The sequence below is a fragment of the Oculina patagonica genome, chromosome 2 (genome assembly GCF_052425735.1).
Source record: "Oculina patagonica isolate OP01 chromosome 2, crgOcupat, whole genome shotgun sequence".
NCBI lineage: Eukaryota > Metazoa > Cnidaria > Anthozoa > Scleractinia > Oculinidae > Oculina > Oculina patagonica.
The window spans coordinates 4,580,496-4,603,041 of record NC_135759.1 but is presented as its reverse complement, the minus strand read 5'-3'; the positions used below and the strand labels follow the sequence as shown (position 1 = coordinate 4,603,041).

The window sequence follows — 22,546 nt, the reverse complement described above, 5'->3', positions numbered from 1 at the left end:
GGACAATTTAGACCACAAAACTTATGATTTCATTTTTCAAAATCTAGTAGCAAACCAGTCCACCTCCCGGAGGGGGGGGGGGGCACCCTGTATATTTTTGGGTGGGGTGTGCCGCTGGGAATTTTAAGCGCTTAACCTATACTAGACCATGTTCAGCTAATTTTTGCAACCCTATACTAGACTAGACACCAAAAATCCCAGACTTACATTTTTCAGAACTGTATCACTATCAGTGTTTTAATGGAAAACGATGCCGCGATGATTTTATTTACGTCTAAAAAAGCCTCTTTCTCTTCTGTGTTACAGTCAACTCTCTCTAAGACGGACACCTTCGGGACCGGCCGCAGCTGTCCGTCTTAGAGAGGTGCCAGTGTCTGCTCTGTAGAGACTCGAGGTAACATGACACCAGTATTTTTGAGATAATAAAGCTAAACCTTTGCATAGTACAACAAACCTTTGCTAACTGCAACAAGACTAAAATAATAAAAGGACCGTATTTGCTTTTTAAAGCAAAAATTGAGAGCTTCTACAGACTGTAATGCTGTAGGTAGAGAACGATATCTCTAGTGTCCATATACGTAAGCAAAGAAGTAATCCGTTAAAGCGTCATTGTTTGTGGTTAGTAAGCTTGGTATACACGTATCCTTAGGGCACTGACTAACTTTGCGAAGTTTGGAAGTATTTTCACTAATAAAAAATGGTATAAAAAACACTTCTCAAGTGTCCGTTAATGATTTCAAAGTGTCCGTTGTCCGTCTTAGAGAGGTGTCCGTCTTATAAGGAGTTTGGTTACAGTAAAATGACTGAAAAACGGCAGAGACCATCACCAGGTGTCCGTCTTATAGGTGTCCGTTAAGAGAGAGTTGACTGCATTCCTATTAACTGGACTTAATTCGTCATACCACCAATCAGTTTCCCGGCAAATGCTACCATTTTCTAGACCAAAACTCTCTGATTTCTATACCTAACTATTCCAGACTAAACTGCTTGAAAACCATACCCTTCACAGCGGCACATACCTATATAGCTCATGTATGGGAGTGCCCTCCCCCCCAGGGGTTCACTTCAAGGCTTTAACTAAAGTTGCTGACATCAGACCAAATCGACTAAAGATCTCGCGCTGGGAGCGAAAGCTCTTCTCATATATCATGTCGATTTACTATAGCCGTTACCGATGAGAGCCAAAGAGCGAAGGAAGGAAGTACATGTACAGGAAAACGAAACTCCGTCGATCGACTACAGAAACACGCAGAGTAAGTTTGACATGTACAAGTTTGCACTTGGTCACAGCGGTTCAGTCGGCATATTTAACCACTCTGCGAGTTTCCTTTGGATCACGCTGCCATAAACACTGGGTTGTATTTGCTTGCAGTACTCTACGTAGTAGGTAACATCATCAGTTGGAGCGGAGCGTATTTTGTTTCCTTTCTTTCTCGCCTCGACGTATCATGTCCTCTGCGAACGAAGTTGTCAACAATACTAGAAACGGACTGTTTGTCGAGTTTCAGATCTCTTCCGATTTCTGTTGGTCCTTTACCTTGTAGCCAGTCATCTAAATTTTTTTCCTCACGTTGTTTGGTAAAGCCTTACCTTGCTGGGTCAGGATTCATAATTATACCTCCGCTTCAGCAAGCTTAAGTTTCCGAACTACGTTGCGAAGTTCGCGTTGGGATTTCGAACTCTGCTGCGAAGTTCGAAACTTGATTTGCAACCACGTAATCAAATTGTCAAAAGTTATGTGAAACCCTCTAAAAGTCAATCTCGTTCCCAATATGGCTGGCGTTGAAAGCTGCACCATCGAAGAAGAACTTTTTTTAGGTTTATAACGACAAAATGGCTGAAGGTCTTAACGGAGAAGCAAATTCTCAGTCTTGTCAGCTAGATGAAGAGCCGGGATTACATTAACTCAAAGAAGTATCCACGCGGCAAAGTGAACGTAAGTTTGTCTTCGTCGAGCGCCTGAAACTCACTCAGTTCAGGCATAGATTATTTCTCTGCTGTCGATAGAATTTTTGTAATTTCCTTTTGAAGCAAAGATTGTTTTGAGTAATTTTGCGGTTTTCTGGCGAGTTTTGTAAACTTTTAAACCTGCTTTTCAATCAGAAATAAACGCCGACTCACAACAGTTGTGATCAAGATATCGCTTACTGTTTTTGTTTCATTCTGTCATGGTATCAAACAGGCTGTGATTAAAATACGCGACCTTCTGAAGAATGGTAGGTTCTTGAATTGTCCAGAGCTAGTCCAGTCCCTGAACTCTCTCTTCCGCGCGCAGTTTAAAGGGGTTGAACCCAGGCGCGCGAGCAAAAATTTTTTGGGATCACTTTCTTGGGGAGCTTGGAAACCAGGCTTGATTTGGTAGCCGAGCCTTCTCATCACAATATACTCGTTTACCGACAACAGCGAAACCTTCTCAGAATATCCCCACATTAAACATTGTGACCACATATGACCACATTAAACATTGTATTGTATTGTATTGTATTGTATTGAACCTTCTTGAGAGTATCAGATGTATGTTAGAAATCTCAAGGCGATGCCAAAATTATTTTTGTTTTCTAGTTGACAAAATATCCGAACTTCGGCATACCATAAAATCGCTATGTTCTCGACACTTGTTCTAATCATCGCAAAATATCACATTTTCCAAGCTTGGTTGGATAACAACCCCCAAACATTTTTCATCTCGTTCTCAAAGACAAGATCCTTTGTGAAAGCAGAATCGCTTTTAAAGACAACACGTTGTCGAAATTTTGATCAAAATGGACAACATTATGCGCTTTAACCCCTCAAAGTGTTTCCATTTAGAATGTGCTACCCGCCTTTTTTTCCTCTCTTCATTTCTTTTTTTTCTAATTCTTCCTTTTTCCCCTAAAATTCTAATTTAAACAATCTATTGTAAACAAACTTTGTACTTATTTATATGTGGGGAAATGTTGTAATTTTTTTTCTGTATTATCAATATTGTAAAGGGTTTTTTGTACGTCTTTTTTCAAAATTGTTAAGTCTCATTCTCTTCAAAAGTCCTTTAGCCATTTTGTCGTTATAAACCTAAAAAAAGTTCTTCTTCGATGGTGGAGCTTTCAACGCCAGCCATATTGGAAACAATCTAATCCCCAGAACCTCTCGTTATCTTCTGGGTAAAGGCTTGGGTATAAAACTGAAAAACTCGCTAGCGAGAAATTGTAAACTCGCTAGCGAGAAAATGAAAATTTCCTAGCGAGAAAATGAAAACTCGCTAGCGAGAAAATAAAAACTCGCTAGCGAGAACTAAAGACTCCCTGAAAAAACTCAACCATTGCTTTCTAGGATTCACCAAAACATCTTCGTAGCTGACCACCTTCGATTTCAAACGGCGCCAATACTGAAAGCCGGTTCGACCAGGATTTACAAGTCAAAAGGCTTTTGGCAGTAACGGCTTTCCATACACCGTACACGTATGTCAATAGAGGCGATAAAACCTCTTCTATCTTATGATTCAGGCTATAAACGTTTCAGTTCCAATCAAGGCTGGTTCCTAAATCGTTAATGACGATCGTAAGCGATCGGTGGAGTGTCTTGATTTTAGTCGCAGTTAAACTTCCTGCTTGCGAAACAAATCTCGTAAGCGCGGTCATCGGTTTTCATTTTCTTGATTACAAAGACCTATGAATGTACAATTCAAATATTCAATTTAGATTCGATCTGTTTTCGAATTCTCTCGAATTCTCACGCGATTGATCGATCGATCAATCGATCGTACGATGAACAGCGAAATAAAAAACAGCCTTTCAAATTCAGGAAAATTATAAATTAAGAAACAAACAACCATCGGGCATATTCGTTTCCCTAATGAGTTCCTTGACTCGGTTCATTATAAAATTTTGCATAATATATTATGAATACTGTAAGGATTTTCTGACGCAATTTAAGCCCTCGTTAAAAGTTTTAGACACCGCCGCTCGGACATAGTTTGGAAACATTGAAAGGCTGCTATTAAATAAGTAAAAATACATATAGGTTCTCTTAGAAGAACATTAATTTTTAAGGTCAAAACTTTGGGAATGTTATAATCGAACTGATCCTTAGCTTACCGTTGCAGATGAGAGTTATAATATCCGGAAGCTGAAGAATACTCCTTTTCGAATACTCCTGCGCTGCAAACTTGTCATCTGCTAAAAGGCAATACGTCTAAAATAGTCACTAAAATATCAAGCTAGAAAATTGTTGTACACCTAAAAATGTCATAGATTTCGGTTTCTTGACTCGGACTAAGTGACTCGCCTCCAGTGTCCTCACGGCCAGGCGAGAAGGGCGCGAACCAGCCATTTGGATTACAACACTTCCGTTTTAAACTACGAAACTTTGTATTGAATTTTCTGAGTTTAATTTTAAGGTTTGGATAAAATACGTTAAAATTACAATCTTTTTTTCTTAAATCATTTGAAAGAATTTAATCAAGAAATCGTCCTTATGACGTGCAGTCTAAGCTGATAAACGCCTCCAAAATATTCTGTCACCAACAGGTCCGATACACTTTAAGCATGAGAGGTAATGTTTGAAGCACTTAAAGTGACGATCTTAAATAAAACTAGAAACAGCGCATTTTACTAAAGTTTCACATAAGAAATGAAGCAAAAAGGGGCATTTTTACAGGGGCTCTATATATTGCCCGAGGAAATTACTTTTGTCTCATGATGCATTCCTATACAATTAGAACTACAATTGATCTCCTCTTAGAGAGCAATGTTTAATTGACTGCAAGTCATTCATCTGGTAAACTTAACAATAGAACATGGCAGTTTTCGTGGAATGTTATTTTTGAAACACTAGCACTTAGCTTTGCACACTTGCAGATACGTTCTTGTACCAAGATCACGACATTCGCTGCTAGTCCCCTACAAGGCAAGTAATGACATTTCTTTCATCTTTTTTATGTCTTTATTACGTCAAAGTTCCCGTCAGTAAATGTTGTTGTAACTTTTTAAATCTGTGGATTAAACTCTCGTATGCGATGAATGAATGAGCAGTACCTTCATGTGATACTGTTTCTTATGCTGTAAAAGGTGATTCTAACTTTAAAGTCTGATCTGTGGATAAAGCCCTAACGTGTGACCATTCAAATAAAAAGCTATTGAGCAGTACTTTCATGTGGCACTGTCTGTTATGCTGTAACTTCTTTTAAGCCTGTGGATAAAACCCTAGTGTGTGACTATTTACCTTGTATCAATGAGCTGTACTTTCAGCGCTGTTGATTTGTCTATCGATACTTTGCTGAAAGTAGAAGCTGGGACCTCCATACTATCATTGTTAAACGGAAAAGACAGAAATATATTTAATTAGATTCTCGGAAGTTTTAGTGACAAAACGTCATGTTGCTGTTGGAAAGAAATGTGTGGCAAACACAGCAAAGCATAACGGTAAAGTCTACATTGGGCCAAAGTGTCGCATACCCAGGAGGTTTATCCCAGTGTCCGAGAAATTAAACGAATGTGAGTATCCTTCCCCAATCCCCACCCCGTCCTAGGGTCACCCTTTTAATTCGCCGGTAGCCATGTATACACCTGGGTGGAGAGAGGTACTGTGAAAGTAAAGTGTCTTGTCGAAGGCCACAACACAATAACCTTGGCCAGGGCTGAACCCAGACGGCTCGATCTGAAACCTTGAAGTGCTAAGTGCAAAATCGAACACAAGGAAAAAAAACAACATTTAAATACCAACAGCACTCTTTTATTTGCCTTTTAACTTTTTTAAAGCACAAACTTAAACCAAGCAGTCACATCTCCGCTAACAAACACATCTCCAAAATAGACACTCAGTTGTGGTCCCGGCCACACACAAACAATTCTGTTTTTACTACTTAAAGGGACACTGTCACCAGTTTCACTTCAAAAACTCAAGAGCCTAAAGACATATGGAAATATGGAAACTACGAATAGCGGTCCAATTTTGTTAAAAATCACCATGCAAGTGTACTGAAGCGATAAACAAGTGATATTATTGTGATGCCATCAGAAACTTTAGATCTCAACTTGAAAAAGTGAGGCTGATTTTTTCAAGCTTTGTCCTTGTGGACTGGAAAAAACACCTAAAAATTATTATGGCTCGCTTCTTCCTTCAACAACAATTTACTTTATATCTCCATCTTGACGTACAAGGTACATTTTGTGTACGAGAAGACCTATTCGCCAATTTTAGTACTTTTTACCGAAAAGCATTAAAATCCCTGTGACAGTGTCCCTTTAAACCCGGACTCGTCCCCCGGGGGGGGGGGGGTACTCCCTATAATGGCCTATACGGGGAGGCTCCGCCCGAAAGGGGTACCTTTTTCAGGCTTCAGGTATACAAAAGGGTAGGGATTTCACGAGTTTAGGTATATTAAAGGGTGTGGAAATCTGTCATTTAGGTTTTTAAAACGGCCTTTTATAAAAATATACCGAACAGACGCAATTTATGCCTGTATTATTTTAAATTATTAAGCGCTACACAAAAATGACAAGAAAAAGTCCTGTTTTAAGTCCACGCCACGTCTTTCAGGTACATGAAAGGGGTACCTTTTTCAGTTAAAGGTATACGAAAGGGGTACAATTTCTGTCAAAATGGTATATAAAAGGGTATAAGGGGTTAGAACTCGGGGCGGAGCCTCCCCGTATAAATTTTTTTTGAGTACCCCCCGCGGGGACACGTCCCTGTTATCAGAAGCGGACTCCACTTCTGGTCCTAAGGTCTCTTTACAGAAGAATATACTGTATCTTTAAGTTGTACGTTGAAGCGCAGTTACGTTTTGCACACTCATTGTACCCACTGTATATTAGATATAAATGAAATAAACTAACAATTTATACTGCAAAAGTATAAGTGTATTTGTCGCGCACCACAAACAGTCATCTGTGAGAACAATTCAATTAAAAAACTACGAAACAGTTCTGTTTTAACTGAACAATTTTAAAAGTGGCTAAATCAACTGTCGTAAATTTTCTTGAATCATTTGATTTTTGGCTACTTTTTGGCCAACATGGTGGCGATACGAATGTTACACACCTAAACATGCTGAATAGGTAACATTACATCACAGGTGGCATGTGCTTTGCAAGATTGCCTCTAATATAAAAAACACTACGAAGATGTAAATTATACCTGAGCTATAATTGAGAATTATCAATGGCAAATAAGAATGTAGCAAACTATATATTGAAATTGCTATTTATGACAGGTCTATGTCTGCCAGATTACGTATATTAGTGGTATTCATGATAAAGTCTTCCATATCTCAAATCATAAAGGCTTTACCCACTGACACTTTATATCACACTAGAAAAGTCAATTTACTCAGCCACTTATCAAAACCTATAGCTTGAATATTGTATGTTAAAACCTATAACTTGAATATTGTTGGTTAATAATGTTATGCGATAAAACAAATATATATGCTTCAAAAAGCACACAACTCTCAAACAAATTCTGTTGTACGACTTAAACTACATAACAAAAAACTGTCCTAGGATCTGTCGAGTTTTCTATTACCCTGTATAGTGATTAGAATAGTTTTAAAACTGCACGATTCTTTGACAAGCAATACAATACAGGGTACATCGATAATTTTCATATAATGCCGGGAATATTTCCCCTTGTAAAACTGACAACACGTTGATACATGAATAAAATGTCCATGACTTTAAAATAGTATGAAAGGCACAGCGATACTTCGCCAATTCAAATTCTACACTCTAAGCAAAAATGAAGACTTCTTGACGCAAGACATACATAGAGGCCACGTCACGCACTGTAAGAGTAAGGGTTGCCTGTTGAAAGTATCTGGTGTAATTCCGGGCTTGCAGACTGGAACACTGGTTCCTCGTGGATGGTGTCCAATACCTTACTTCATAAACAGCTGGTATTGAAACTGATAAGATATAAAGAAAAACAAAAACAGAAAGGCAATGAAAATTGGAGGTAAAATACGAATTCTCAGATGGACAAGGAACTAACTATTATTATTATTATTATTATTATTATTATTATTATTATTATTATTATTATTATTATTATTATTATTATTGCCACACAAACAAAAAATAGAATTATGAAAAAAGTAAATAATACATATTAACACACAACACAATAACAAACATTGTTAAACGGTAATCATGTATACAAGAAAAGACACGTCTAACCAGCACACCATGGGTGCTAATGTTTCTGTTATTTATATGTATACACCTATTAAATTGCAATAACATTGCCATATTAAAAAGAAAAATGGAAAAAGCCAAATAGGAATCAATTAGCTTAATCATCATAGCGGGCAGCATTTACAGGAGACCCACGAATTTATATCTGTACACATATTAATTGTGTTGTAAGATAAATTGATTCACATGTATTTCAAGGCATTTTGAGGGAGTTCCTTCGGACGAATTTCAAACACATCTTTGTAATGCCTAATTAATTCCTATTTGCCTTTTTCTTTTTTATGACAACGCTATTGCAATTAGGTGTAATTGCTCTAATTAACTAAATTGGAAAAAGGATATGCATGTAGCTTTGGCAATAACATAAAGCATATCGACTTCTAAATAAGGTTTTTAGCGTCCATTACCTTGAGTGGATTAAAACAACTTTCCTAAGTGGAGGACTCTTCCTTGGATGGCTGAGACTCTGGCATCCTGCAAAACCAACAAAAAATAAATTATTCATTTTTTTATGACTTAACCTGTTTCATTGTGCACGTGTCTAGTATGGCTCATACGAAAGTAGAATGATAGTTTTTCGTAAAAATATTCAAAGCGCTCTGGTGTTATAAAGGGAACGTATTCATAAAAAGATATCAATGTCGTTTGAGCTTTAATGAATTTGTACTGTTAGTACCTGGTGATCCTCTTTAAAGTTAAATCAAAAATTTATAATGTCTGGAAAATACCAAACCTCCCTACAGAAAACGAGTCCCTAAGTCTTGTTTTCACGGCTTACAAAAATCTTTTACTAAAGGGGCCAATTTTTTTTCAGACCTTGAAGAAATATACTGTCTAAGGATGTCTCATTGTCGAACGTTGCGCATCCTATGCTTGTCCTATCTTATTAAGATTGGACTGTTAAGTCACATATGCTAAAATCAGGAACAGGGATTCTACTGTTTTATAAATCTGAAAAGTTTTTTTCTAGTACTTACAAAGTTTGTCCAAGATCCAATGACACATCATCGCCAATCAGTACAAATGGAGCCCAAAGTCTTACTTCATTGAAGTTCTCGGATTCTCGCATCAATTTCATTGCTTGATTGAGAGACTTACTGGCACTTTATTTTTCTTCCACCAGTTGCTTGTAAAAGTGTTCCATGAACTTTAATGTGGCTGCGTCATCAATTGCCCACAGTGACGCCAGGACAGAACGAGCACCGGCACCCAAAAAGGCTCGTGCAATTCCCACCACTCCCTCGGCCTAAATTTTTCCTCGACCGGTGTGACAGCAGCTTAAGACGACCAGTTGCGCATTCAACTGTGCGTTTTTCACATCTTCCATTGTCAAAAGATAGTCCTTCTCCTTGGGTCTTTTTGACGTGCGTTGGATTAGGGGACAGAAGAATTTCACCGGTTTCAGCTTTTCCATGCGCTGCGATGTGCACTAAAGCAACTGAGCTCAGTCTGGCCAACACCTCAGCTTTCGTTGCTTGTTTGCCCACGTAAGAGGCAGGGTCTTTAGGATCTCTCCGATCCTTTCTACCTCTTGTTCGGCATTCTCGAGTTGCTTAACTGGTTTTACCTTTATGCGAACACTACCCACCCACGGATCACCAACTAGCAATACTCCGCTTGTACTCTGGTACCGCTCTGAGAGCTCTGCCATGATCTTCAAAGTGGTCAATGTTGGAATCAGTCGAAGCGTTACCTTTTCAGACAGGTAACTGGAATGTTGGTCCATTAATGCAGCAAAAGGTGTCAAGAACAGTGGACCATCTGGGACAATGGTAACATCACCACCGAGAATATAGTCTGCGATCGGCCTTATGAGCAGGTCATACAACATTTTCAATGGATCGTCTTCGTATTCTGCTGAAGCTGGCTCTTTCTTATTTGGCATCTGATCTGGCAGCGATTCATCTGTGGGCTCCTCAAACGAACGATTTTCGCACTGCACAGTTTCAAGAACACCAATTTTTTAGTAAGCTTTTTCTTACAAATACTCTAAGAGAGGCCTTTGCATCTTCTTTAAAATATTTTCTGTCGATCTTTTTGTGACGACAGATACATTCTTTACTCTTTTGGAGGACCCAGAAAATGATTGCAGTTTTGTCAACTACTAGAAATACCGTTGGTGATATAATGCAATTTGAAATGTCGGAAATCCGCTCCATCTGGAAACCATGAATCACCTTGGAGTTGATCCCAAGCTATACCTTGATTCCATAAGATCCATGAGAGCTTGTCCTTGCCCTCGTTCAGCTGTACAGAGAGCTTCTTCAATCTTGTTTTGTTTCAACAGAACCACCCATAAACCAGGTTAGTACCCTTCTTGATAGTAATTTCGAAGGCTAATTTTCCATTCGTCTTTTGAGCGAAGAAGAGATCTGACTTGATCAAACAATCTTACACTGGATTTTAAAGAACTCTCAGCTCTACAAAAATCCCTGAGAGTGGCATGAGCGTTTCCTTCATTATAATACGAAATTCCTTCTCCCACTTTGTCTCCAACTTCTTTAGCGATACGAAGCGCTTGGTGGTGGTACTCTAAAGCTCTTGCAGGATCACCGAGCAAGTAGTGAACATTGCCAAGACTGGTATAAGCACATCCTTCTCCAGCTTTATCTCCCACTTCTTTGGCAATACTAAGATGAAGCTTGTAGTTCTCCTTTGCTTTTGGCAAATTACCAAGGGACATGTAAGCACTACCAAGATGAGTGTACGATAATCCTTCCTCTGCTCTGTCTCCCACTTCTTTGGCAATCTCAAGATTCTTTTCGGAAGTTCTTAATGGCGTTTTCATAATCACCCATATCTAAATGGGCAGATCCAAGATTGCCACATGCACGTCCTTCTTTAGCTCGGTCTTGCACTTCTTCTGCTATACGTAAGCAACGCTGGAAGCATGTTTTGGCTTCTTGAAAATTACCAAGTTTACTGAAAACATTGCCTAGATTGTTATGTGCATTTCCTTCCCCAGCTCTGTCGCCTAGTCTCTTTACAATGTTCAGGTGCAAATTATGGTAATCCATGGCTGTTTTGAAATCTGACCGGTAAAGATAAACAATACCAAGGTTGCCGTACGCGCGTCCTTCAGCGGCTTCATCTCCCACTTCTTTGGCAATACTGAGCGCTAGCTGGTGGTACTCTAAGGCGTTTTGGAAATCTCCCAGTTGACCGTAATCAATGCCAAGATTGGCATACCCTTGTCCTTCTCCGGCTTTATTCCCTACTTTTTTGGCAATACAAAGAGCTATCTGGTGATACTCTTTGGCTTTTTCGTAATCTCCCAAATTACAAAAAGCAGACCCGAGGTTATTGAATGCACCTCTCTCTCCCACCATGTCTTTTCTCTCCTTTGGCAATGCAGAGAGCCATTTGGTGGTACTCTATGGCTTTCTTGAAGTCGCCCAAATTAGAATAAGCAGCGCCAAGATTTTGATAAGCTCTTTGTTTTCCAGCTGTGTTGCCATCTTCATTGACTATACGGAGCTTTTGCTCTTGATACTCTATGGATTTTTTGAAATCCCCCAGATTACAATAAGCAACACCAAGATTGTTGTATGCACATCCCTCTTCAGCTCTATTGCCCAATTCTTTGACGATGTTAAGATGTAGCTGGTGGTACTTAATGGCTGTTTTGAAATCACCCAGATTGTGATACGCGTTGCCAAGATCGCAATATACCCTTCCTTGTATAGCTCTGTCGCCCATTTCCTTGGCAATTTCAAGATGCAGCTGGTGGCACTCCATGGTTTGTTTAAAATCACCCAGGCAACGATAGGCGTTGCCAAGATAACCATACGCACTTCCTTCTCCAGCTCTGTCTCTAACCTCTTTAGCAATACGAAGATGCATCTGGTGATATTCTGTCGCTCTTTGAAAATCAGCGCGAGAGTAATAGGCGTTGCCAAGATTGCTGTATGCACGTCCTTCTGCGGCTCTGTCTCCCATTCCTTTAGTCAGGGTTAGATGGTTATCCTCTATGGCTTTTTGAAAATCATCGGGACTGTGATGTGTATGGAATTTTCTGACTGCCCCTTCTATTTGTTTGTTTTTTCCTTTCTGCAAAAAATGGGGAAAGGGAGTGGGTCACCGAATTCGTTGCGCAGATTCGTTGCCCAATGAATAACCTAAATCTGAAAAGTTAGGCTCGTTACTGAAAATGGTTACAGTGTCTATTTGTCCAAATATATTGGAAAAAATGCCTGAAATGAAATTTTCTCTACCAAATATTATTAATGTGGATCTATTTATCCAATTCCTGATGCACTCCCTAACAGTCACAAGATGGCAGAACTCAATGCCTGCCGGCCCAAATGTCTTAAAGAAGCTGTATCAGTAAACAATGTCAAGAAAACTATCAAGAGGGTAGCTGATGTATCTATAGCTGATGTATCGGATACCCACACGGCATTTATGTAAAGCAGTTTTAGTTTTAGTCTCTTACTTTAGCTTAATGTAACTGATGGTTTCCCGTGTATAAAAAAAGTTTTTCATTCATTCATTCAAGCATTAGGGATTAAACGGTGCCCAAAATGTTAGATTTTTCTTTGTCGTTCTTCCTTGTTCTGTTGTTAGACTTTCTGCTTTTTTAAAAATCAAAAAGCTCGTGACTAACAAGCTTTTCTCGTGTTCTCCTAACATCCCGCGTGGTTTTATTACGCCAGCAAAGCCCTAGAAAGTACTGTCTATTAATTTATTTATTAGAAATCCAAGTCCTGGATGTTTAAAACACACACACTGACCGATCTATTAATCTCAGAATATCGCTAGAATTGTTTTATTGAAGGTGTTTATTGGTAAAATTAAGTGAAAACTAAGCGCGCGCTCCGAGATTTCGATCTCGAAAATTTAAAGCCAATGTAAGCCAATGTTCCCTTTGTACCTATCTTCAGAACTGATTTTGGTTTGTAAAGGGGGGGGGGGGGGGGGGGGTGGGCCGCTCCAATTTTGTCAAATAATTCGGGGGTGGGCCACGGAAAATCAGTACTTAAAAAGAACAAATTAATAGCCCACCCCCCCCCCCCCCCCGTACTTTATGACCGGTCCCTAAAAGAAGAGATAAACAGATATGCATCAATAAATTAAGCAACAAATGAAAGCGATTTCAAGCTAAGGTTTTCCTTGCGAGCGACTCGTTCAACTTTTCATATATTTCTAGCTATAGTCGTTCACGATTCCAAGATTTAACACAACTTGACTTCCAAAGGGCTATTATTAGTCAGTATATCTTTCAATTGTCATTTTACAATAATTATCCAGTTTTTTCGTTCAATTTCGAGCAAATGACGTTTAAAATAAATCGTGAATGAAATGCAAAGGCGCGCACAAAAGCTTATGCAATGTGGTTTCTTCCTTGCGATCAACTCGTTCAACTTTTCAGAAATTTCTGATCGTTAACGACTTTCGAATTTTAAAAAACTTGACTTCCAAAGGCCCTTGGAAGTCTCAAGGTCCATTGGACGTCTCTCCCTTCGCCCTCATCAACTATTAGGCGACGGTAGAAATCTCGAGCTCATAACCTAATTGATAATTATAGTTCACCACATTACCAGGGCCGTAACCAGACCTTTGTCATAGACGAGGCAAGATCTTGCTAGTGGGTTCTGGGGGCATGCTCTACAAAAAATTTTGAAATCTAGAAGCTATGAATCCCTTTCAGAGACATTTTTCATGAGGTATTTCTTGAGAAAAATCAATCTTGTTCGACTGCGGATTATTTTCTCAACAAAACTTATTTTGTTTTTAATTTTGGATAAAAACTTAGACGAGGCAAGTGCCTCGTCTAGCCTCTTGCTAGTTACGGCCCTGATTACAGTGGAAATCCGATTTCTCGAAGCAATTTTCGTTTCCCTTGGATAGCACGTCATCGAACTTCAATTTCTGTAGTTTTATCCCCAATTTCTTGAACCTCCAGATTTCTCGAAGCCGCAATTTTCGTTTCCCCTGGAATTTCGAGAACTCGGGATTCTACTGTTTATCGTAGCGCTGAGTAGTTGATTCAGCAAAACTGTTAAAATGCATAAGTGAATTAAATAATAAAAAAAATACTTTCAACTCCAGGGATTAACTAAGCCTCTCTTCCTTACCCTAATAGATACAGAAGTGATGCAACAGCTATAGTTGTTTTGTAAATATTTATATCTATTATACCATGTCTTTCACGGTTCCTGCAGTTCCTGAATTGATTTTCACTTTGTCCGTGTTGCTTTCCGTCTTCAAAGACATGCTTCTTAGTTCCAACAACGTCTTGTTTTCCTTGTCAGTCTTTTAAAGTTAAGATATGTCAAAGAGCAACTTTGAATTCAAACTTATGATTACACATAACCATTTGACTCAAGAAGTTGCATCGGGAAATGTCTTTCATAATTAATCTCAGTTTGAGATGCAATTCCACGAAAAACGTGGAATTCTTTGCACGACAACTGGAAAAAAGAGGGATGGAGCGTGCTTCACGTTTTAAGACATATACTAACGTTTTTATCCCCCTCCTTAAGCTTTCCTCTGCCCAGAATGAAATAATTGCGTCTTACAATGGGAAATGTCTTCATATTAAACTGAACTCAGTTTGGGAAGCAAAATTCCACGAACACCGTAAAATTCTTTGCACGGCAACTGAAAAGGCAAAGGATAGAGTGCGCTTCACGTTTTAAGAGATATACGGTTTAAGAGAGCCCCCACCTTTCCCCCGCCCAGACTTAAAAAAAAAATTGGTTTCACTAAAAATCTGAGGATACTTCTAATCCTTCATCGCACCATTTGACGGCGTATTCAATCAGATTCAGCTTCGCACAAGCAAGCGCTCCTGCAAGTGATACACAAAAATAAATTCAACTTTGGCTTATCTTGCATTCAGTTCAATATTTGAAAGGCAACCGATGGCATGTGTAACTTATGTCGGACTTTACGGGAGCCATCCAGTCCGCCAGCCAGTCAGTCAGTCGGTCGGTCGGTCGGTCGGTCGGTCGGTCGGTCGGTCGGTCGGTCGGTCGGTCGGTCGGTCGGTCGGTCGGTCGGTTGGTTGCTCGGTCGCTCGGTCGGTCGCGCGGTCGGTGGGTCAGTAAACGGTTTAATAACAGCGTTCCCACATAGTGGCTCTTCATTTGTTACTATCTACTATCTAATTAAATATAATGATCTACTCCATGCATAAAACTATTACTTAATTAAATTATTGAAGAGACATGAGGCAGCCTCTGTACTAGTAGAGAAAAACATGAAACGTACATGCATTTCATCGGGCAAGTAATTGTTACTATATAAAAAAGGAAGATTCTCCATATCGATACGATGATTGGGGGCGTGCTTTTGCGCAAAGCATACATTATCAAGAGAACGGCTGTAAACATAAGAAAGTCCGCAAACAAATAGAAATTTCGGAACCCGGGTGGGGCCAACTTGGTAGACCGATCACATTCTTGATCAAAACAGTTTTTCTTGTTCTTTTAGCTCCATTTGGAACTATATGTTACAGTACAATGTTAATTTTACCTCTTTTTATTGCCTCCATGTAAGTTGGCTGGAACTGTCTCGCGACCTCTGCATCACTCAAGCTTTCACTATAATTTCCTGTAAAAGACATTGTTTTAACACATTCTTTACAATCTTATCAAATTTAACAAAAAAAGTGACAAATGACCACACCAAAATTAAAGAGTAATTTCTCACCTAAGTGGTAATGGACTGCTGCTCTGTTTGTGAACAGTGTGGCATTAAGGTTTTCATCCTTACAGTTCAGTTTGATGCCTTCAGTGTAACTGTTAATAGCGTCGTTATATTCGCCTTTGCTGTATTCATTGTCACCTTCCTTGTTGTAAACCTCAGCAATTGCTAAACAAAAAGAAATGAAAATACAATGCGTTATATTCATTATTTGCTTTTCTCGCATTTTTCGTAGTCTTTCAAGGCAGGCGGTAGACGGTCTAGGAGTAAATAGGTTAATTCAAGGTTAACTAGTTTTTTTTTGCAAGAAAACCTGTATAGCGGAATAAACTTCAGCATAAACAGTAACCTGTGCATAACTTATCACTTGTTCCAAAACTTTAAATAATGAGAATTTAAATTATGTCGGAAAAGACTATAAATGTTAAACATATAAAGTCAAGAGAACACGCAAGATTTCAGATAGTATTTTGATTGCGTTATCTTGTGTTACACTATATTATCTTGTTGTGGAGTTGAAGATAACAGAAAAAAAGAGAGGAATAATATATAAATCCATAATTTGACTTATAAACATTGTGCATATTTTTCTCTTCTTTTTGCATTTTTCTCGCCCGTACGGGTCTCCAGAAAATGTTTCAAAACTAGTAAAATATCCACCCGTTAACATGTTCATGTATCAAACAACTAAATATTTATTTGCCGTTTTAGATATGTTATCCGGTCGTTCATGACTGGATTTAAACATTGACATCTGTTGATCTAAACTTGTCTTTAATTCATTTGTACCTCTTAACGTTTCGTCATCAAATCCAGGGCTTGAGTAGAAGGTGAAGTGACGTCACTCATGTTTTCAGGTCCGAAGGGCCTCTTCCCTGGAACTGGTCTCAAAATATCCTTTTGGTATTGTAAGCCATTGACTGTTTGGAATAAGGTGAAACATGGGTTAGTGTTAATCCATAATACCAAACAAAGCCAGCAGTTACTGCAAGTTTACAAGAAATTCTATCTCCTTATCCTATACATTGTACAAATTCGTATACTTTTACATAATAACAGTAAAACTGTAACAAACGACAATTCCATGTTAAAAAAATGTGTTCTTTATTCCGTTTACCCATTAAAACCGAGTCTTAGCATTAGATTATTTTTAACATAGTGTTGTAAAATTTTTAGATTTCACTGTGTTTCAGTCTTTTTTAAGTAGCACTGTTAAAGAGTACTTAGAATGAGGTGAGTTTTTCCGTTATGTATTTTTTTACCGTTCTTTTCACTTAAGCTTTTCTCTTCTTAACTTGTCTTATGAGAGTAATTTGGTGCGTGCACGACAATGTATCATTAAACCTTAAACTGATTTGGAAGCCAGTTACGTTTACTCTCTGGAGTGTTTCAGGGCACAAGTAGGAAGGGAGGGCATGATCTCAAGTTACCTGTCCAAGAAGCCTTTTGTTATAGCATTGTTGTCTTACTTTTACAATACACTACTGACTAGAAAAGATTTCTAGGACAGATGCCCTGACACTTCCAACATCAGGTGATTTTCGTCATCTAAGGATATCTTAGAGCCGGGTACTATACTCCAGTTTCCCTTTTCTTCCCCCGACATCCTTTAAAAATTGTATGCTGCCTTGGATTTGTGACTTTTATGTGTGCGAGCACATAGCATAAAAAAGGCAACAAAAGTGACACAGGTTGTATTTCCACCATGGATCCCTTTCATCAAATTTCCTTATTTTTTTATTTTTTTCTCATGAGGTCTCTGAATGAGGGCTATCTTGCACCAACCCCGCTTTCTTAATTTTGAAATTTCCATCCATAATGCATCAGATGTAAAAATTACATATTCACATAAACACTTCAAAGATCAGTTATGGTGACGAGTAGGACACAATAAAACCTCATTCAAGCGAGCAGACTAATACCATTTTGTCAAATCTGTGCTTTGAAATGGTAATCAGTTGCTGAAGAAACTTGAAAATGTTAAAAGCATTCCCTGACTTGCTCACTACCACAGATGGAGCAAGGAATAACAAACTTTGGACGTTGAAATTTCACAAGATTTGTTCTGTATTTCATCTTTTTTTTATGTTTGACGTTCCATTCTCAAGACAATACACAATTTAAGGTAATTCCCTAGAAATAGCACTGCTCATAGATTTCCAACCAACTTTGCCAGTTGGTTGTTTACCTTAAGGGAAGTTAAATTTTGAAATAAAAAAGGGGGTCACCGTATTCGTTTAGGAGCAGGAAGACCTTGTATTTACCGTATAATTCCTTATATTTCCTTTGCGAGTACTGCTGAAAGTGCACGTTTGATTTGGTTTTGATCAACTTTGTACACCGATAGTCTCATTTTCGTTTTATTTCAGTAACTACTGCAGAATAGAGGCGAAGTCCAACATCTGATTTGACAATATTAATGCCAAACAATTCTTTTAGTTGGTAAAGGCAGCCCGATTTGTACTTACAGTTGCTGTGTTCGACGAGGTTATCCTTCTTTGCCGTAGGAAATCATAATTGTTCTAAAAGAAAAATGCGGAAAATATTATGGAATACCATTATTCTTTAAATCAGCTATAAACTCTCATTTGGTGGTTGTCTTGGTTTTTTCTCAGAAAATAAGTGCTCTAAAACAGAGAAATTCGCTTTAACTAACCGAGTTGGTACTGTAAGCTTCGTAAGTGTTTCAATTTTAAGACTAAGAGTAACATGCAGAGTGGATTAAATATGTAGGGCTGAATCAACAACTCAAGTTATTTGTATAGATCAGCTAGGTTGATTTAAACGAAATAATACCCAAAGTTACGAAACACCAGTTGTAATAATATAACACATAACTTACCACCAATCCCTTGCCACAAAATGTAGCCACAACTTTACTTTTCACAACATGTTCAACAGCGGAAGTTATGGTCTTGAAAAAAATGCGAGGACTTTGTTGACTGTTTTAAACTTCGAAAATAAAATTCCAAGAATACCATTCTATTGAAATGCTTATCGGTGAGATACTTGAGTCAATATAAACTATTATTTCCCTTTTCTTAGCTTTCATCACGCACACGTACAATTAATCTAGAAGTATATCAAACCTGGGCACGAAAAAACGAGTAAATAAGAACAATATTATCATACCATTCATTTTCTTTCAATAATAAACTCTGAGATTGCAACTGTTGTTTTTGTTATGAGTTGCGTGCGCCCGTTAATGACGTTTCGTTTATAATTTGTTTTTAAGACCATTATTTCCTTCTTTCGAGCATAACCTCTTATGTTTATTGTGAAACAAAATGGTTTTGTTTTATAGAAAATTCAGTGTATCTATTGTGTATCGTTTTCAAAAAATATTTGAACATCAATTAGCCATTCATGTATAAATTTTAAATTCGTTTCATTATATCGAAGGTAGTGATATACACTGAAATACATTTTGTTTTCTTTTTTACAATTTGACGGTTTTGCTTAGTTTATACACTATTATAAGCAGGCCCAATACAAACCACATCCTTGTGTAACAAAATTATCAAATAACCATCAATCAACTAATGTGTCAATTTGCTTCGTGGCGCAAATCAACCGTTTAACCCGCAGAAGATTTTAAGCATTCTTGGTTTGTGGCTTGGAACAGAAATTTGCATTGTAGAAGTAAATTTTAGGGCTTTGAAGGACCTAAGATACTTTAATACTATCAGCAAAGGTGAGAGCTTATGTTCTGTTTAATGAATAATCAAATTTAGTAATTATAAGGTTTTTAAGGTTGTTTTAATTTAGTTTGAAGTTAATGTCTACGTAAACAAGTCTTCGTGTTTTGCTTTCATGTGGGGTTTTCTAAAGCGGAACGTGTATTTAAATAGCGCAATATAGTCTGACCGAAAGTTTCGGAGGAATTGTACGATGGTAGATTGGACTTTCAATGCAATAATCCATACAACTGCTCATAGTTGTAAGCTAGGACGGTAGTATAGTAGTCATTATGCAAAATTGGAAGAGAACAGCTAAACCTGGGAATACTTGAAATGAGCTACATTTCCAGGGGGGTTCTCCACGAAATTTTGTGGGGGTGCACGGCGAACACTTTTTGAACCCCTTTGCCTTATTTGAGATTAAAATATGCGATTTTCCCTGAGCTATTTAATCAGACCTAAACTCCAAGTCGAGACCCTACTTCAGGCTAGACCCTACCCAAGAACTGCTCCGATTTACGTAAACATTTATAAAGAGCTTCAAATTCCCGATGTTAATTTAATCACACTTCTCAAGAGATGGATAATAACAACAGTAAAAATAGTTTCTCAAGAATTATACCTAGCTAATGTCTGTCTAGAGTGCACAAACCATACTCTATTTCAAACCAAAATGGTCAAGCAACCTATACCCTATATCCTATTTCTATTGAAAACCATACCTCTCTAAGGGAGCTAGTACTCCCCCCGGGAAGCTGCAATCACCATCCTTTATACAACACACCTCAAACATATGAACCTAGTGTCATGGTTTACTGTTATTTTTACTGTTATTTGTTTACTGTTATCGTTTATCTACGCGAATATGTCCGCTATCTGCAGACAAACGAAAGTAGTTGAAGGTAAGTAGACAAAGTTCCCAATAGCATTTTCAGGTTTAGACCGCCATTTTGTCGGTACAAGGCAAACGTGCCGGAAGTAGGCATAAATAGATTGTGCTCGGCAACTTTTGAGCAACTTTTAGCGTTTTTAGCAACTTTTTGTAGTGCCACAACCTGGAACGTTGCCTTTCTTGGCAACTTTTGGCACAATTGATATACCGATCCAAACCATAAAGGTCGTTTTATTTCGGGATTTTTATCTTTTTTATCTTTTTTTATTTTCATTTTTTATTTTTTATCTATTATTGAAGTGTTGGTTAAGAGTATATTGATAACAATTTTTAACATGCTTTTTGGCCTCTTTTATGTGTAGAATATTTATGTTGGAAAAAAAAAAAACGTTTTAATTCTAATTTGGTGGCAACTTTTTGATATTTGAGCAACTTTAGAGCAACTTTTGGGTATATTGTGAGCACTTTTCCTGAATTTACTAGCACAATCTATTCATGCCTAGCCGGAAGTCACAACGTTTATGAAGACTCATCCAATTCGATACATTTTACATGAAGTGACGAGGAAGCCAAAAGAAAAAAGCTTATTGAATATTATAATTATATTGTGGTTTTCGAAATAGCATTGCTTGGTAAGGGTTACTTTTGTTTTGAAGACAGAAGGGATTGAGTTGACTTTATCAAGAGCCTAAAGCGATCACAAATAATTACAACGCGAATAAGGACTGTAATTTCCATAAAAAAAATCAAACCTTGACTTTCAATATGGCGATCACGAGGTGTACAAAGCGCATTTCAAGACGTACAAATCAATCCGAAACAAAGTTAGTACGAACTAAAGTCAATAATAGTCAGTGTAAACAAACTTTAAATGCTGTTAAAGTTTGTTTATTAAGTATACTGCTGATCCTGATCTACAACGGTTGGTGTGATATCTTTAGATTTTTACCGACCTTATTAAATGCAGATGTAGTAGATGTAGATGTATTGGCCAATTTTCATGACTAGTGCAATGAGTTTTAGCAAGGGCAGGCCACTATTAGTGGATTTCCTGTCAATACCAACATTATAGTTAGCCAAAAAATCTTCATTGGATTTTCAAGTAGCACTAAATCTTGGCGACAATGCCCCTTTGAGCAGCCTTGAATTAACACTGCCCATACTACCTTTAGGCCTTGCCTCGTACGCTTTTAACCTTTTGAAGGACAACCTTTTTTTAAAACAGTTATCTAGCCCTATGATAAAATAATGTTTGCATGATATTTATTACTTTGTTCTATTTTCTCTTTCCATCAGATGATAAGACAGCTGCTGCAAACAATAGCGGAGGAAAACTTTGAGGATGAGCATTACCCAGTCCTCCACGGCGCAAGCACATCAGATGTAAAGCCCTTTGTGTTGATGGTGAAGAAACAGAGACCAATTTATAAACGACCGTTTAAAAAATCGGAATTCAAACTCATTGCAGGACTAGACAACTATGTAAAGGAAGACAAAAAAGAAGAATTTTTTAAGGCTGTAAACTCAAAGAAACAAACGCAGGATAATTTAGACATCGATGAGTATGATGAGGAGGATGGGCAAGCGAAAAGGTAATTGTAGGCTAATTTCGCTTAATTTCGCTAACTTCGCGTTTTCTGCTGACTGTTGAGGTTGCAAGAGGTATTCGTGACCACATGCCTGTCTAAGGTTCAACTGTTGTTGCCTCAGGGGGTTTAACAGTTTGGTGTGTGCCACGTGAAACGTTTTCGTCCCGAAGAAAAAATAAACTACGCTAATAAATTGCTAGAAATTAAAAAAAAAAACGGCTTGAACTTTGGACTTAAACCTGAATGATTGGGTTGTGTCTTCTCTGCTCGAGCCTCAATGGTGAAGCACAACTCGCTGTACCTTTAGGAGTGGTCTCAAAGCGCTTAACCCTCGGACGTACAAGAGGTGGGGGTGCATGCCACCCCATAGGATTTTTTTTTACCATAGGGTATTTTGAAAAGAGGACTTTCTCCACAATGCTGCAAGTATAATTAGCTGTTCATTCATCCCTTGCGGAAGTTTTGATATTAAATACCATGTGTCCATGATATTTATCGTTGCATTGGCAACGTCATAATTACAAGTAATACTGCCCAATAACTGTCAATTTTAACATTTTTCTT

General features: G+C 38.0%; 4 protein-coding genes across 5 annotated transcripts in view; 1 reads left to right on the top strand and 3 right to left on the bottom strand.

The window, feature by feature from the left end:
• The window catches only part of LOC144642850 (uncharacterized), a 51,831-nt gene extending 47,642 nt beyond the window's left edge, over positions 1-4,189 (bottom strand). Inside the window, exon 1 of the mRNA XM_078501949.1 lies at positions 4,074-4,189. The gene's annotated coding sequence lies outside the window, so the exon portion shown is untranslated. The remainder of the gene's footprint in view (positions 1-4,073) is intronic.
• A 2,054-nt stretch (positions 4,190-6,243) lies between these two features.
• On the bottom strand, positions 6,244-12,217 carry LOC144642723 (uncharacterized). Its single transcript, XM_078501770.1, has 3 exons — positions 9,149-12,217; positions 8,579-8,645; positions 6,244-7,882 (listed from the first exon to the last, which is right to left on the bottom strand). The coding sequence occupies exon 1, from the start codon at positions 12,108-12,110 to the stop codon at positions 11,472-11,474; it is 639 nt and encodes a 212-aa protein (XP_078357896.1). The 5' UTR covers positions 12,111-12,217; the 3' UTR covers positions 6,244-7,882; positions 8,579-8,645; positions 9,149-11,471.
• A 2,089-nt stretch (positions 12,218-14,306) lies between these two features.
• Positions 14,307-17,427, bottom strand: LOC144640769 (tetratricopeptide repeat protein 4-like). The gene is made up of 5 exons (XM_078499848.1): positions 17,400-17,427; positions 15,828-15,989; positions 15,651-15,728; positions 14,897-14,964; positions 14,307-14,426 (listed from the first exon to the last, which is right to left on the bottom strand). The coding sequence occupies exons 1-5, from the start codon at positions 17,425-17,427 to the stop codon at positions 14,307-14,309; spliced, it is 456 nt and encodes a 151-aa protein (XP_078355974.1).
• A 1,983-nt stretch (positions 17,428-19,410) lies between these two features.
• Positions 19,411-22,546, top strand: part of LOC144642722 (uncharacterized) — a 12,838-nt gene continuing 9,702 nt past the window's right edge. Inside the window, exons 1-2 of one of the 2 annotated variants that reach the window (XM_078501768.1) lie at positions 19,411-19,515; positions 21,690-21,985. In XM_078501768.1, the coding sequence (XP_078357894.1) occupies positions 21,690-21,985 (296 nt within the window). In that variant the 5' untranslated portion in view covers positions 19,411-19,515. Of the gene's footprint in view, positions 19,516-20,385; positions 20,404-21,689; positions 21,986-22,546 lie in introns of those variants that run through there. The other variant, XM_078501769.1, reaches the window with a different exon arrangement.